This window comes from Callorhinchus milii, unplaced genomic scaffold (genome assembly GCF_018977255.1).
Source record: "Callorhinchus milii isolate IMCB2004 unplaced genomic scaffold, IMCB_Cmil_1.0 Scaffold2, whole genome shotgun sequence".
NCBI lineage: Eukaryota > Metazoa > Chordata > Chondrichthyes > Chimaeriformes > Callorhinchidae > Callorhinchus > Callorhinchus milii.
Genome location: NW_024704743.1, coordinates 86,890,168 through 86,906,921, shown reverse-complemented (window position 1 = coordinate 86,906,921; position 16,754 = coordinate 86,890,168). Strand labels below are relative to the sequence as shown.

The 16,754-nt window shown below is 39.3% G+C and overlaps 1 protein-coding gene across 1 annotated transcript in view; it reads left to right on the top strand.

Moving 5' to 3' along the window:
* Positions 1-16,754, top strand: part of zfpm2a (zinc finger protein, FOG family member 2a) — a 275,950-nt gene that overhangs the window by 78,070 nt on the left and 181,126 nt on the right. Inside the window, exon 3 of the mRNA XM_042346925.1 lies at positions 6,222-6,311. Within this exon, the coding sequence (XP_042202859.1) occupies positions 6,222-6,311 (90 nt within the window). The remainder of the gene's footprint in view (positions 1-6,221; positions 6,312-16,754) is intronic.

The window sequence follows — 16,754 nt, the reverse complement described above, 5'->3', positions numbered from 1 at the left end:
TGTATTAGAGTCTTTTCCAGTGAAAATTTTTCCATTTGAGATTTTTGGGAACATTATTGTTTCCAAATCTTTACATGAACGAGTCCTGTAACTCAGTGGTTAGAGCGATCTCCTTGCAAGCGAGAAGCCTGGGTTTGATTCCCGGCAGGACGGAATCTTGGGCAAGTTTCCTTACTCCACACGCCTCTGTTACCTAGCAGTAAGTAGGAACCCGGTTATAGTCAATTGGTGGATCGCTTTTCTGGGAGTAATAATTCCTTCAAAAATAATAATAGTAAATTGGTCACTTCAATCTACGACTGTTTGTGGAACAATGCTGTGAGCAATTAGCTGCCTCGTTTCGCCCACAAAATATATAGTCATTTCACTTTATAGTATATTCTATGAAGCACTTTGAGACATTTCGAAGACGTGATAATCCTTGCTATATAAAATGCAAGGATTATTATTCTTATGCATTGAGGATCCCACTCCTGAGACTGTCCACAACTTGGCTTGTTGTAAATCTGTATCGATTGCAAGCTGGTCTGTCATTTGTGATAATAACGAAGAAGTAATAATCAGAGATAGTAGTTAGGTTCACAAGTGATCTTTGGTACTGCAGCACCTTCAAACATCTCATCACCAAACTTACCGTCTGTTCATTACAGCAATAAGCTGTTTCTTGAAAGTGTCCAGCATCTTGGCCCCAAATACACTTGCTGGTAACCTTTTCCAGTTGTTAATTATTCTCTGTGTAAATAAATGCTTCCTTGTATTTGTTCTGAATTTGTCCTTCCACTCCAAGTTGTCTTGCTGCCTTTGTGTATCTGAAAGAACTGACTGAGCTGGATTGTATATCCTGAGCTGCATTGCTAAACATTTGTCCTCTTGTTCTGCCCTGATATATCTGAAAATATTGTTTTAGGCTTACGTTCTCAATCCCATTTAAAATATGACATACCTCTCTGAGGTTCCCTCTGAGACATCTCTTTTCAAGGCTGAAGAGCTTTAGCTTGTCTAATCACTGCTCACTGCTCATTACTCTAAGATTGGAGGTCATCCTCATTACTTTCCCTACATTTCCATTCCTCTGCCTGCCCTTTTGCTCAGCTAACACAGGCTTGCTGTGCATTCCTGACCCCTCCTTGCCACTATTCATGGTCATACCTGCAAGCAGTACATCCCTATCTCTGATACTCCTTGCCCCAATCCCTAGCCCCTCTGTGTCTATCTGTGAATCCCATCTGCAGACCTGCCTCTTTGTTCACTCCTATGGTGTTGATTCACTTTACAATATATTCAGTGAAGCGTTTGAGATGATTATTGATTATTATGGTCATCTCCCTCGCTCAGCATCCAAACCTACCAATGTGCAGTTCCCCTAGACATTATTCTGCATGAAGGGTGCTTGACAAATTGCAAGTTGTTGTTGTTTTCTTCTGCACTGCACTCAGACTGCAGTGGCACAGAGACAATGGGCCCAATGATCGCCTTCTGTGTAGAACATTTTTTTATTTCTATCTTACTCACTATCACAACAGATCCTGATGTGATGAATCCAAGAAGTGTTCACACTCATCTCCAGTGTGGCCATGTCGTGTCACACAGCCCAATGCTACTTCATTGAACTGGTTCAAATTGATTGTTAAGTGGGAAGTGGTGTAAATGTAAGAGGAACTGCTGATCCTTCACTGGACCGTTATGTTTACTGACCTTGGTTATGTGACTTTAGAAAGCAATTTTAACATAACCCACCATCTAAGAATAAGATGTACACAGCCACCGAGATTGGTGAGTTTACCAGTGATGAGAGAATGGCCTCTTAGGTTGCAAACCTGGACTGAAAAGTGTTTTAAATTGATCAGAGCACATTCCAAGTTGTATTTTAAAACCAAGTGATATCAAGTGATATTTTCCAAACTGTCCAGTACCATAAGCTTGTTATTGTTGTACTGTCTTTACCCTTTTATTCTAAAATTGCATGAGCATAGAATGTGCAACATAGAAGAAATTGTTATTTTCAGCAGACCAAGTTAAGTGGCTATCCCTCAGGATTACCATTTACCAGTGGCATGACTGTGAGTGAAATAGCTATGAATCATGGACTTAAATCAAAGACTATAGATAGAGATCATTGAAACTGCAGTATCCATTTCCCAGTGTCAATTTCCAGTCATTTTTGTATGTTCAGAATCAGCTATTTGGTGATCTGTGTATTCAAATTGATTTAGCAGCAGAATTGTCAATAAAAAGATTAAAATGTAAAAGATGAGAATACGAGACTCAAATAAGGGACAAAGTACTTTATTTCTGAAAGCTACATTCCTGGAACGGACCTATAGGTGACAAACGCGTGGCTTCATAGAGTCTGCAGTACTGCAATCACAGTTTGAATTAAACTGGCTGAAGGTGTTTGTCTGGTTAAATTGGTAGCACTCAAGCTTCTGAGTCAGAAGGTTGTGGGTTCAAGCCCCATATCAATACTTGTCGTCTTGGTTGTTACTCCAAAGAGGTGCTGGGAGTAGCATTGCATTGTGGAGGTGCTGTCCTTCAGATGAAATGTTAAATAAGTCTGCCTGTCCGTGACACTATCCAAAAAGTGAAAGGAGTTTCTCCTAGTGTTCAGGTCAACAGTCCCCCATTCTTGGATCATTCACTTCTTGGCTGTTTGTGGGACATTGCTGTGCTATCTGTGGCTACAAAATGCATAGTTACTACACTTTGCAATGAAACCTTATGACACGATTTAAGACTTCCTCCCAATGTGAAAGATGCCATGTCAAATGCAACGATGATCATCATTATGATTATCATGTAAGCCCAGGCATGGCATCTTCCAATAACTCCTTGTGCTCCCTTTCAATCGAATGTAAAAGCTCACAAAAGGGAAGGTGTCCAGTCTGTTCAGTTAATTATTTAGAATGATGAACAGGTGAAATAGAGGAGAATAAGAACTCTGTGGAGGTCAATAATAATAATCCTTACATTTGGGATAACTCCTTTCACGTCAGGAGGACATCTCAAAGAGTTTCACAGGTACAATTGAGCGGCTGTAAGTTTTGTCTGCAAACATGTCAAAAAAAATTCAGACGGTATTACTTAGCTATTTGTTGGAGAACTAAATTGAGGGATATTTGAAACAGAATAGTGTCGGATTATTTAATTAATTTTAGTTTTACGAGTTTATTTTATATTTGGGGTCGGATAGACTTTGAGACATCTCGAAGACGTGATAAGCGTTATATCAAATGCAAAGAGTATTATTATTATTACAGTGGCTTTGTCCAGACCTGCACTTGGGTGAGAATGAGATTAGAATGAAGCTGTAGTGGAGTTTTCCGCACGACGGGTAATGTAACTTGTGTAGAGCAGTAGAGTGTGTTTGAACAGTATTGATGAGAGGATGGATGAATATTCCAGAGTTTTTTTCTGATTACCTTTAGAGAATGGGGAGCTTTGTCTACAACAATATTTCCCTGAGATACAGTGATTGGTGTGGTTCAAAATAAGGTATGTTGTGCATTTGAAGCAGCAGTGTTAGGCTGACTGGCCTTTTCTTGTTCCATTACATCCTATGTTCTAATAGGCAGATTGATGCGGTGAGATGGCAGGGAAACGTGAAAGGATATATCTCTATAGGCCTCTCTAGCACACGTCCTAATTGTTGGGTTAGAATCAGCTTTGGAGTAAATTGCCTAACTGCTCAGGGAATTGTGCGTCCTATAATTCTTAAAAAAAGTACAAAATATTAACCAAAGGGGAAAAAGAATGTGCAATTTTAATCGGATTTCCTTAACTAGAGGCAAGGACACAGCATGATGTGTGTATCTGCCTGTGAGGTGTGGTGAGTGAACCTTCAAAGAAGGTTCTGATTGTGGTGTTTGTGTACATATTTCAGACTGAGCTATTTCACCATTATTTTTGATTGTCTCTTGTTGCAATTCATTTTACTGCAAGACTGCTTGTGAGATTACTTTTGTAACTAAATGGATTATCCTGTACAAGTATGATGAGAAAAAAAACAAGATGCCAGTCCCAATTAGATTTTGCCATTAAAATATGGGTTCGATTAGAAGCTACATTATCTGTAATACCCCTGTAACGAGTGACGCTTTCCTTTTATCTAATCATTCTTATCAAAGGAACATTGTCTTCCTGAGAAACGTGTTTTGGGAAATGTTTCTTTGGTGAAAAAGAAAAGCCATGTGTCATCTTAATCAGAATGACACAAGTGATGTGAAGATACTTCATATGATTTACGTCATTGTACATTGGAAACAAACGGGGGGGAAAAAGGTTTGTCAAATGCTTTTTCATGAGGGTAATGCCTTTTACCCAAATACTTGTGGTTAAACTGAGGTCCTACCTACTTGTTCAGATGGATATTAAAGATTTCATGACACTGCTTGAAAAGAGAAGGGAGTTTCTCCCAGTGTCCTGGCCAACAATCCTCCAAATAAGAATTGGTCATTCACCTCATGTTCTGTTTGTGGGACATTAGTAGGGGGAAATAGGTTGTGTATAAAATACATAGTCACTAAACTTTACAGCAAATCATATGAAGAGCTGTGTGACATCCTCCCAACATGAAGATGCTATATTAAATACAAGGATTATTAGTTTTGTGAATTCACAATACGGTTCACTAATAGTGATTCAGAGACTCCAGTGGAGAATCTTGTCAGTACCAGGCAGAGTTGTAGACTGATTTGCGGATCCCCATGTTCTACTAATAGTGACTCAGAATGTGGCCCAGCAAGTTAGCTGTAATGTACTGCCAGTTCATGACAGGATTACCAATTAGCAACTGGATGTCACCATCAGAGAATTTCAATGCTTTTTCAACAAATAAATTAGTGTCTGAATCAGTGATCCTTCAAGTAAAATATTCTTTAAACACCCTGTACTATAAATTCTGTGAAGTGTTCTGGGATATTTTGATGATGTAATGAGGCTATGTAAAATGCAAGGATTATTATTCTTATTTTACAAATGCGAGCAAAAACTAAATAAAAACCTTTTCAATATACTGATCATGTTCCATGAGTAAAAGTTACTAATCCAGTCACGTTTCTGAATAGGGATCATCAATGCTACCATAGACTTCCAAGGGTCATAGTGTTCACAGTGTACAGGTATAACATTGATTACCAAATACAAGGAGTAGGGAGAACAAGGGTGGATAATCAGTGTTTTTGTCTCCCTTTGTAATCATACAATGGCTTTGAGAATTCTTTCTGAGGAGTCAAGGTTGATGAACTGATGGATTGGAATATCTAAAATATCTGAATTTATGGCAGCTGTAAAGCAATATTATAATGATCTTTACATTTGATAAAGCACATTATTACGTCAGCAAAACGCCTGAAAGCATAAAGTGCAGTGACTGTGTTGGCAAAGGTGGCTGCTAATTTGTGCACTGTAATGTCCCACAAACACCCAGGAAGTGAATGACAATCTTATCTGGAGGATTGTTGAACTGTAAACTGAAAGAAATACCCATCTCTCTTTGAATAGTACAATGAGATCTTTAACATTCACTGTACTGATGTGTTTGCTTCAGTAATACATATATCCAGACTGGGATGTAATATTATAATAATAATATAATAATAATAATCCTTGCATTTGATATAGCGCTTTTCACGTCTTCTCGACGTCTCAAAGCTCTTCACAGAATAGACTGTAAAGTTAATTGACTGTATATTTGTGGGCGAAACGCGGCAGCCAATTGCGCACAGCAGTGTCCCACAAACAGTCGTGGATTGAAAATGACCAATTTATTATTGTTTGGTTTTCGAGGGATTATTACTAGGCGTGTGGAGTAAGGAAACTTGCCCAAGGTTTTGCCCTGCCTGGAATTGAACCCATGTGTCTCGCTTGCAAGGCGAGTGCTCTAACCACTGAGCTACAGGACTCCACAATTGATGGTTAGTGCCTATTTGTGGTTGTCTATTGGACTTAAGCTTTTGAGTTGAGTAATTGAATATTTGACACTAAAAGAAAATAACCTCATGAAGTGGTTGTTCATTGCCATTTTTAGGAGAAACACACACAACCTGTGCACATAAATTGGCACATGTAACGGTAAATAAATATCGGGAACATGGGATTGGCAGAGCTATTGACAATGCCCATTAATAAACATATCTAACTTTTTAGTTTTCTTTGGTGGGGGGGAGTCACTGAATGATAGCTGACAATGTGTCCTCACTGTAGCATTATGTTTTGTCATCTAGGTAATGAAGATGGCATTCAGGAAACAGCAGATACAGTCGGTGAAAAGCCAGGCCAAAGTAATGTGGAACTGGAGGACTGGGATGGACCAGGTATGTAAAGGCTATCCACAACTTGTTCTGTTCTGGGATGCTTTGAATTGCACTTTGTTCAAAGGCATTGGTTTTCCATATGATACAGTGACACAAGGTAGCAAACGTAAAGGTGCATGGTATGCATCAGACAAACATGTTAGATTCAACAAATTAGATTCAGCAGTACCTGCAGTGTCTTCAGATTAAGGATTTCACCATGGAACAATTGGGGGTCTCTGTGAGGACTTACAGCACGTGGTGGAATGTACTGGGTGGGGAAAGGAGAGGGGAGCATTTTAAGCTTTGTTTTGGATAGGGGGCAAGGATCCTATTATAAAAATGAATTTGAGTTGGAATAAACATACCATACCCCCAACCACTAAGGTTATCTCGTCACCAAGAAAATCAGTGTCTTTTATCTCAGGATGTGGGAAACAGACTATATTTTGGGGGATACAGTTTGATCCATTATGAGTGAAACCTGAAGCCCATTCAGGAAGGAAAAGTCCAATTTGAATTGCTGAAACGGCTTTCAGAATCAATAGCACAAATAAGACTTCAGCTCAGTTTCACATTGTTGTTTTGCTCCATTTTTAATTTATTTTAGCGTTCAGTACATTTTGGGATTTTTCTGATACAATGGAATCATTTTCAAAGAATTTTGAGATAAAAATGTCGCATATATCCTTTACTTGCCGTCTCATCCTGCCCTAAAGAATCCGCATGACTGTACCTTTTTCTCTTTGATACATAAACGTATTTGCTTCTCTCATATTTGGGTGGTTGGGCCAGGATCACATTTTTTTCTTTCTATTGAAACGAACAGATTTTTTTTTCCTGGGGTAGTTGAGACTTCTGCAACTTGCTCTCGATTTCCAACTCATCTTCTGTACTTCCTTTCACTATCGGGATGTTAGTTACATTTGTTCCATTTCCATTTAACTCTGTGGTTCTATCCACAGAAGCTGCAGAAAAACACTATGAAGGTACAGAAAATAGCAATATTGGAAAACTGTCGCAGCTTTTCTACTCCACATGTTCAAAAGTTCAGAAATGCAAGGCTTTTTAATGAAATTGAGGGAAATTTATTATGCAGTGTAGCTTTAAATATGGATGTTGTTACTAAGTTCTCAGTAGCTTCAGTTTTTCTAATATCAAAACACTTTCTGCCAACGCATATTGTGCTTCACTTCTTATAGGTCTTATTTTTGTCATTAGAATTTCTCAAAAAAATGAAGGACACAACAAGTTCTTTATCTTTTATGAAGAAACAAACAGGAAATCAACCTGTTTTTTGTGCTGCTTTAAAAAGAAGCAAATGTTTTTTTATAAATTGCTTGCTCTTTAAGTTGAGGGACATACAAGCTGGGGGTGGAGGTGTGGGGGGAAGTTAAATATTTGTCAACATTTTGTTTGATGTCTGAATTAAGTATCCAATATAGTAGACAAGATCTCTCTCTGTTCTACTCCCAAATACACCTTAATTCTAAACTTAGTGAAGAACCCACACGCTACATCATTGAGAGTGGTATTGAAGATGGGTTGGGTATGAAGAATATGATGTGTTATTCAACAGTGATGGTGTTTGCTGTTGGAAGGGAAAAAATAGTTAATGTGTTTGGAGCCGGCCACGCGTTTTGGACTGTCGCCTTGTGGATTGCTGCAGTGGAATGCAGTTATTGGGATATTGCCTTAAGCCTTAAACTTAACTAAACCCAAACATCAGACAGTCATTAACTGACAGTCCGGGTGAACTCGAAGTGCAATGCTCGACACAGCCGGCTTCTGGGTGTAACCATTGTAAATATTGGCAGCAAATGTGTGAGTGTGTGTGTGTAGATGGGACCTGTCTGTGTGTAGATGGGAGCTGTGGCCTCCCACCAACGCACCTACAAATAGATCAATAATTATCCATATGTCCTGATTGCTTTATTCAACAATGTGTAAATAAGCACAGTCTATTATAAATTTCACCTCGCTATTTGCAGCAAGATTAGCAAGTGGACACTTCAAGTGGTGATTGGAGACCCTGGTGGGAACTGGAAGTCTGGGACTGCAATCTGTGAGAACTCCGTTCTGAAAATAGATCCCATCGGAGTGGAGTTCCTGTGGATTGGTGGATTCCGCTTCATACCAGGAGTCATTGTTTGAGAATCCTATCATGATTATTGAATTAAAGCTGGTTGCTCTTCAGCCTCTTTGACTGACGCACCCATTCAGTGCAAGTTTGCACTTGGATGCTATAACTACAAGTAACTGGACTGAGATAGCCCAAACCTTTTTTTTTGTTTGGAAATGTTACATACAGCAGACAGAGATGAGATCTATTCTGTGAAGAAAGCTTCTTGACCCATGATAGATAATCGACTTAGTAAGCATTAGCAGAAATGCCATTGTTCTCTTTGCTGATCAAACCCTCAATAATGTGCTTGTTACCATTGCAAGACCCGACAGGCCCGGACAGTGGATGGACATATTGTGCTTTATCTTCAATGCTGAGAAACCAAGGCAATAACTGTGTCAAGAGACTAAACTGCTGCCTAACCACTTTAGGATTATATAAATTCAGGAACAGGAGAAGATTGTTTGGTGTTTGCTCTGCGAGGGTACTAACCTTTGTTTAGTTCCAAAAAAATTGTTCCCAAGCTTGAGATCAAACTAGGAATGTAAAAGGAGGGCCCTACTATTTTGTATTCATCCTAAAGGTTGACCTGTGTGCACTGATGGACTGGAGCTATGTCCTTAATGTTTAAGCAGAATTAACAATTACTTTTTAGTGCATGTTGGTGGCTAGGGGAGAACTGTGACTTCCTTTCTGCAATTTCATCATCCTTCTCCAACTTTTTCTGCTCTCTGGTCTATCACAATGGTTTACCCACTGCACCATCCAGCGCCTGAGCTGATAACTTTTGAAAGCATATGTTTTAACACGAAGAACGCATGTGTTGACTTGTATCCATGAGAGAAAAGGGAACAGAGGGAATGGGAAGGGGTAGGTAGAGGGGATAGGAAGGTTGGAGTATATACATCGTCAAGGCTGAATAGCCTGTTTCAATGCTGAAAGTCTATGTAATTCTATGTTTCCAATTATCCTTCATTATATGGACCTGTCACGGTACAAAGCATTAAAATTAAAAGTGAGTGTCACCGTGCCGCTCTCATCCAACTGAAAGAACTGATACTGTTAACATTCCAGATATTTAGTCCTGTAGCTCAGTGGTTAGAGCGCTCGCCTCGCAAGCAAGAGACCTGGGTTTGATTCCTGGCAGGGCGAAACCTTGGCCAAGTTTTCTTACTCCACACTCCTGATAATCACTCAAGAAAAAAAACAATAATAAATTGGTCACTTCAATCCATGATTGTTTGTGGGACACTGCTGTGCGCAATTGGTTGCTGTGTTTCACCTACAAATATACAGTCAGTTCACTTTACAGTATATTCTGTGAAGCGCTTTGAGACGTCTCGAAGATGTGAAAAGCACTAACATCAAATGCAAGGATTATTATTATTATTAATATTGACGAAAACTTGCACAACAGGAATAGCTTCATAGTATATGAAAAGAACTTGCGGTATCAAGTGTATTTGAACTATGAAATGTATTCCATGTATGTGAGGGCACATTACAATGAGGACTGTGTGTGCTTGTTCAGAACCCAGTGGACATTATTAATTTAAAAGCAGCTGTGAGATCTCTGGATCCTGAAGATGTTTGGGAATAAGCTTCCTGCACAAAATAGCCAAATGTTCTACTTTTTGTCGGACAGATTCTAAGCAATACGCCTGTGACTTTTTCCCTTTAGTGCTACTACAAACACAACTTCACCTCAACCACTACTCAAAAATGCCCTAAAAAGAAAGAGGCATACATTTAAATTTAAAAAAAAAATAAAATCACCCTATTTACATTATCTATATTTAGAGAGGATTGTACATCAAACGAGTCTTGATTCAACGATGTGGAGTCCTTTGCTCAATGGTTAGAGCTGGGTTCAATTCTAGGTAGGGCGAAACCTTGGGCAAGTTTCCTTACTCCACACGCCTAATAATAATCCCTCCAAAACAAAACAATAATAAATTGGTCATTTTCAATTCATGACTGTTTGTGAGACACTGCTGTGCGCAATTGGCTGCTGCGTTTCTCTCAAAATATACAGTCAATTCACTTTATAGTCTATTCTGTGAAGAGCTTTGAGACGTCGATAAGACTTGAAAAGCGCTATATCAAATGCAAAGATTATTATTATTATTGTTATTCCAATCCTCTCTTCGCACAGTACTGGAGTCCTGTAGCTCAGTGGTTAGAGCACTCGCTTTGCAAGTGAGAGACCTGAGTTCAATTCCAGGCAGGGCGAAACCTTGGGCAAGTTTCCTTACTCCACACGCCTAATAATAATCCCTCCAAAAAAGCAAAACAATAGTAAATTAGTCATCTTCAATGTACGACTGTTTGTGGGACATTGCTGTGCGCAATTGGTTGCCACGTTCGCCCACAAATATACAGTCAATTCACTTTACAGTGTGTTCTGTGAAGCGCTTTGGGACGTCCTCCCGACGTGAAAAGTGCTATATCAAATGCAAGGATTATTATTATTATCTCTTACGGAGAGCCAGTGCCAGCATTCATTGGCTTTCTAGGATTTTGTTTCCATATTGAACCTAGTAATGATTTAGAATCAGGCATCTTTGAGTAAGATTGTTTTTGTCAAGATTATCATATGTCTGGCCACAACTTAATTTCTACAGACCCTATTCCTCATTTCTGCTCCTACAAATAGTGCAAAAAATAGAACAATCCCATGGCAGAGCTCAAACAGCTGTTTGTCTCAGATGGTTCCTCCAAACTAAATTGCCCTACAGCTATTTGTTTCTCCCGAGAGAGCCCCCTCATGAGGGTCTTTCTCTTCTTTAATTCAGTCCTGAAGCTCCGATGAATAGGGGCACTTAGGGACTGAGATGCAGTAAAAGATGAGATCATATGGCACCGAATGTCCTATTGATGGACTTCAGCTCTTTCCTTCACTCTATAAAAAATGGCTTTTACTGTCTTTTTTATTGGAGTTCTATTTATTTGAAGGTAAGCTCTTTCGTTTTTTCTCGATCGATGCAACATGCTGAGAGGCAAGGGGGATAAAATTGGATCAAAATTCCAATGAAATGGTCACCTCTGCATGGACATGCTACAAAGACACAGCTTCCTGCAATATGAAATGTGCTGATGCTTTTGGTTATTGTATGTGCGTCTCATGGTTTTGCTAAAGCGCTTTTGATAAAATACCGAAATGACTTAAATTGACCAGCCTTATCAAACAAAATAACCTGTACACCTTATTTTTTGGAAAATTTTGCAAATATAGTGGAATTAATAATCTGCAAAAAAAAATCTTTGTTTGACTTTCATTATTGTTTACATTTAAAGATAGTGGGTTTAGTTTACTTGCAATTAGCTTTATTTGATAATCATATCCTTTTTCTTCTTTGCTTCATCGCCCTGAAATTCCTGACAATGATTTTTTTTTAGTCAGCCAGGTGGAAGCCCATCACCATGCAAACCTGTATTCAAATAACGTATTCATACCTAACCCAGTTCCTTATGTTTTTTGGGGGCCAGCCGGGTATCTGAGACATGCGGAAATTCATCGTTATATTTAAGAGTACCAAACTAAACTGAGAATTCCATGCAACCCACCTCCACGAGGAAATTTTAAAAATATTTGTTGGGATGGAATGTGCACTCTCTTCCTTGAGGTACACAACCTGCTTACCTAATTCTGGAAAGTATTAGGTGCAGGTTGTCAAGAGCCAAGACTTGGGGTCCCCCAAGTGTGCATTTGGGTATTGCTGGAGTCTAACCTCATATGTGTTCCTCATATGTAGGCACCTACATGGAAATTCCAGAATGTGTGTGATGGGGTATCACTACTGAGAATTGACTGAATTTCGACATTTCTTTTGCCAAGCATGACATCTTGTAACCAGCTCAGCTCCGAAGTGATCCCATTTACTTCCTCCCCAAGGAGGGTAGTCACTGAATGAGGCATGAGTTGTAGCATTCCCTCTCCAATCCATGGAGCAACTTTCAGTTAGTTTGACATTCTTAATACAATGTAGTTTCATCTTGGGATTCAGGTGATAACCACACAAGCAAAGTTTGATTTTGAATGCCAGCTGAAGCCTACAATAAAATTGCAGTAAAGATTGTCAGTAGCCCATAATTTTATATCAAGTGATAAAAGATTCTTATTGGAGTCCATTATGCGAGTTGTGTAAACCATGTGCAAACACTTATAGTTGCCTTCAATTATATAAATAACAACAGATCCTTTAATCAGATCATTAAGGGCACTTTCCCTCTGTATACACGTGCTTGCACATGGTTTACACAACTTTACAACAAAAAAAATTCAGTCTGCCCTGTCATCAAATGATGCCATCCCAGTGTGACCGTACCATTGTCATGGCAGCGAAGGTCCCAGTGCTATATGAGATAGTATGGTACTGGAAGCTGCAAATCCAATGCCAAATAATAGTCTTCCTCTATTGTCGAAAACAACCAATGAACCAGACATGATACGACAGTGGGGGAAGCACATTCCAGGATTCATGTAGCATCAGTAGTCACTTAGATTTTGCTGTTCTGAGGCTGGTGGCATCATCTGAATGAATTGGTTGAGCCAGAACATCAGTGGGCCCTCAGAGCCAGCTATTACCTTGTATTTTGATGTTAATGTATTTGTGCTTCAGGTGTCACACGGCCATTTTCACAAAGGTTGAGTTTGTACAAAAGTAACTTCCAGCAAAATAAGAGCCCTCTCTTTCTCTTTATTTCATTAATAGCCTCGTCTGAGACTTGGATCAGGCCCCAAGTCCGTTCCAGCAATATTTTGATTCAGTTTCTGCAAGCCGTGCCCACTCCTGGTATGACTACATCACCACTAGAATGGTGTTGCAGATTTGGGAAGAAACTGGTGATAAGCATAATACACATCTTAGGCAAGTTTCCTTACTCCACGTGCCTCTGTTTACCTGGCAGTAAGTTGGAACCTGGTTGTTAGCCGATTGGTGGATCGCTCTCTGTGGATAATAATCCCTTTGCACACAAACATACACAGTCAATTCATTTTACAGTATATTCTGTAAAGCGCTTTGAGATGTCTTGACAACGTGATAAGGCACTATATCAAATGCAAAGATTGATATTATTATTATTATATCCATGGGGATTTTTAATGGAGTCATAGTTTCCGTCCTGAGCCACTAGTACTGTAATGTTACCGCTTTCCTGGTCTGTTAATTTGAACTTGTATGTTCAGGCTTTGTTGAAGTGTGACAGTGCCCTGCAGAAGCCCTCACTGTGGTCTTCTTTGTCACACAATACATATCTTGCGGTGACATAATACTATTAAATTGGAAGCCTTGTTGTGGTTGAGCACTGTTGTGCAAGATGTCTCATTGCAGTTTGGTATTATTGGACAGGAATTCTTCCATCGCTGGAGCTTTTGCTGTGGTCCAGCCCTGTTAAACATGGCCTCTGCATCCATCACTGCAGTCCAGCATTGTTATAAAAGTCCACAGTGTCCTGTCATTTTATACTGGAGGCTTCGCTTTACGCCCAACATTGTTATGCAAAACCTTCAATCTATTAAAGGCCTCACTGTGGTCTGGCATATCACTACAACCCTTTGCTTCAGTGTAATTTTGTACTAGTTCCAACTTGTTTAAAATACATTCCTGGAGAAACACCTGAAATTATACATTTATGTATGTTTGTCGGTGTTTAATGAACCTTATTCCTCCCCTGTCTCCCACATATACAATTATATAATTTAAGAAGCAAGGTTGAGTCATTTTTATAGTCTGCCTACACAATAAACAATGGGTTCTGCACACTTCAAAGTGTTGGAGCAAATGGGTAACCTCACTTACAGTAAACAAACTCTAAACTGTTTAATTTAGGATGTTGCACAGTGTGATAAACCACCTGAATATAATGTTGATTTTGACAGCCAAAAAAAAACTATGAGAGTGACAAATTATGTAGAGTGTTTAATAATGTTTCTATCGGAGAATGTGTGTAAGAATGGTATATCAGTCACAGTATATTAGTCTGTGATCTGAGGGCCATTGTATCACTGCACTCCTCATTTCCATCCTTGTGTTATAACAAGGTTTGTGCTACAGTACAATTAATGTTCGGTAACAGCATCAAATGTGATGTGAGCAATTATTGGATGCAGGTGTTTTATTGCAGAGACATTGGGGCTATCCCATGCTGATCACTGACACCACCAGTCTTGTCATAATGTGCTGATAGGGGAGAACCCCTTTTGTCAATACACAATGAAAAGTATTAGCAATTGTGGTGTGATGGATTTCATGGTTAAAACTAGCAGCTTTCGAAGAACAAAAGGTATTTAAGATTCCGAGATGATACCCCATGTAGAGGGTGCTGGATAAATGCAAGCTGTTGTTTTTCTTGTTCGTAATACTAAATCCTGATAATTATTGATGGCAGGAGAATTGGTGGGGGGGAAATCTCTGAACATTTGTAAATGTATTGGTATCCACCTGGCTCAGTTGATAACACTCTTGTCTAAGTCAGAAGTTTGTGAGTTCAAACTCCAGGTCAGGACCTTGAGTTCACAGTCTAGGCTGGCATTCTAGTACATTGCTGGAGGAACAGTACATTGTAAAAGGTCACATCCTTTGGATGAGACGTTAAACCGAGGTCCCATCTGCCGGTTCAGGTGGACGTTAAAGATCCCATGATACAGTTTGAAAAGGGATTTTCTCCCAGGATCCTGACCAACAATCCTCTGGATAAAATTGGTCATTCATTTCATGGCTGTTTCTGCAACATTGCTGTTTACAAATTGGTTGCAGATTTGTCTACAAATACAAAGTCATTAAACTTTACAGAAAAATCTGTGAAGCGCTTTGATGTTACAGGTGCTATATAAAATGAAAGATGCATTATTTATCTATCTTACCAGCCAAGTGCTTTGGATAATATGGGTTATAAGATTACTCACACCATCAAGTTCTCAGAATTGACTGGCTATCTGAGAATCTTCCCCATGGTATCTTGTGGCATAGAGATTAGTCACAAACTCAGAATTTTTTAAAGCATAGACCCACAAATTTTAATTGTTGTTACTTCAATACTTTAATTCACAGGCTTAATACACTGCCAAAGATTCCAAACCATGTGCTGGCTGAATAGATTTGTCCCCACAGGCCTTATTAACACTATTTGGCAGTGGTTCACCTTTTATAAAATTAGCCCATGGAGTTTTATTGCACAGCTGGTCACTCTGGCACACATTCCCAGAATGCGCTGCTTCAAGAAGCAATGACATCCCAGGTGGTGGGAAGAAATTTGGTGGGTCAGAATTCTCCATTGCAATGCAATACACAGCTCTGAACACTTGTCACAGCGCTGAGTATGTTCATAAACCGTCCGAAGAAAAGGTTTCTTTTTGTTAAAAATAATGGAAAATGCAGTTTTGTTACATTTTTTCCCACCATTGTTTCTTGTCCGTCTCCTCTCCCAAAAGGATTTAAACACAAAAACATTTTCTTTTTTATTGAGGTTCACTTCCACATATCCCAGTGTCCCTAGCCTATGATGCCATGTGTGAGCCTTGTCAGTGAATGTTATCAGGCTATTTGGCAGTGGAAACTATGATTGAATTTGGTCATGTCCTCACCCAACATCCACATGTATGTGGACTTTCCAACAGTCACTGGATAAGGGCCAGAGACCACAGGGAATTCTGGCTGATTTTCCCCTCTCTAACAGGGGCACTGACATTAATTGCATTGCCTCAGCAGCTAAATCTAAAGAAGCTATACTATTACCTGTGACTTGTGTATGGCCCAGTATTGCACCGGACAATACCTTTACCACCTGAAGCCTGTCAACTGCATGCAGAGTTTCATTGCTCTGGTGTCACTGTTGCATCAAGCAGTGGCATGGTAGTGCTTTTACCCACCAACTCGTTACTCTCTCAGACCATTTTGCCTTAAAATGTATGATTGCGCAGAATTATGCGGCATTTCTAATTCCTTATCTTTAAGTGCTGCAGAAAGCTGACTTCCAAATTAAAACAATTAGAGCGTCTTACATTTAAAACTAAATGGACTTATAAGCTAAGACGAGGTGGAACTTCGAGCAGTAGATTTTTAATGGCTTATTTCAGTTAGTCACTGTGAGTAAAGTTTAGTCACAAACATGATACAAACGTGTGTACAATTTCTACTGGAATTATATAGAGAAAGGTTCTCCTGCTTCCCTGAGAGTTCAGAGACAAAAATCAGTTTGGGCAATATGGACATTTTAAAATAAAAGTTGTGATTTTTCGCCTGGTAGTACAAGTGGCTAATAATGGTTTCATAGTGCTTTGTGGAAAAAAGTAATTAAGGCTCTTAATTGATGCTGGAAGCCAATTAGGCCAAGAA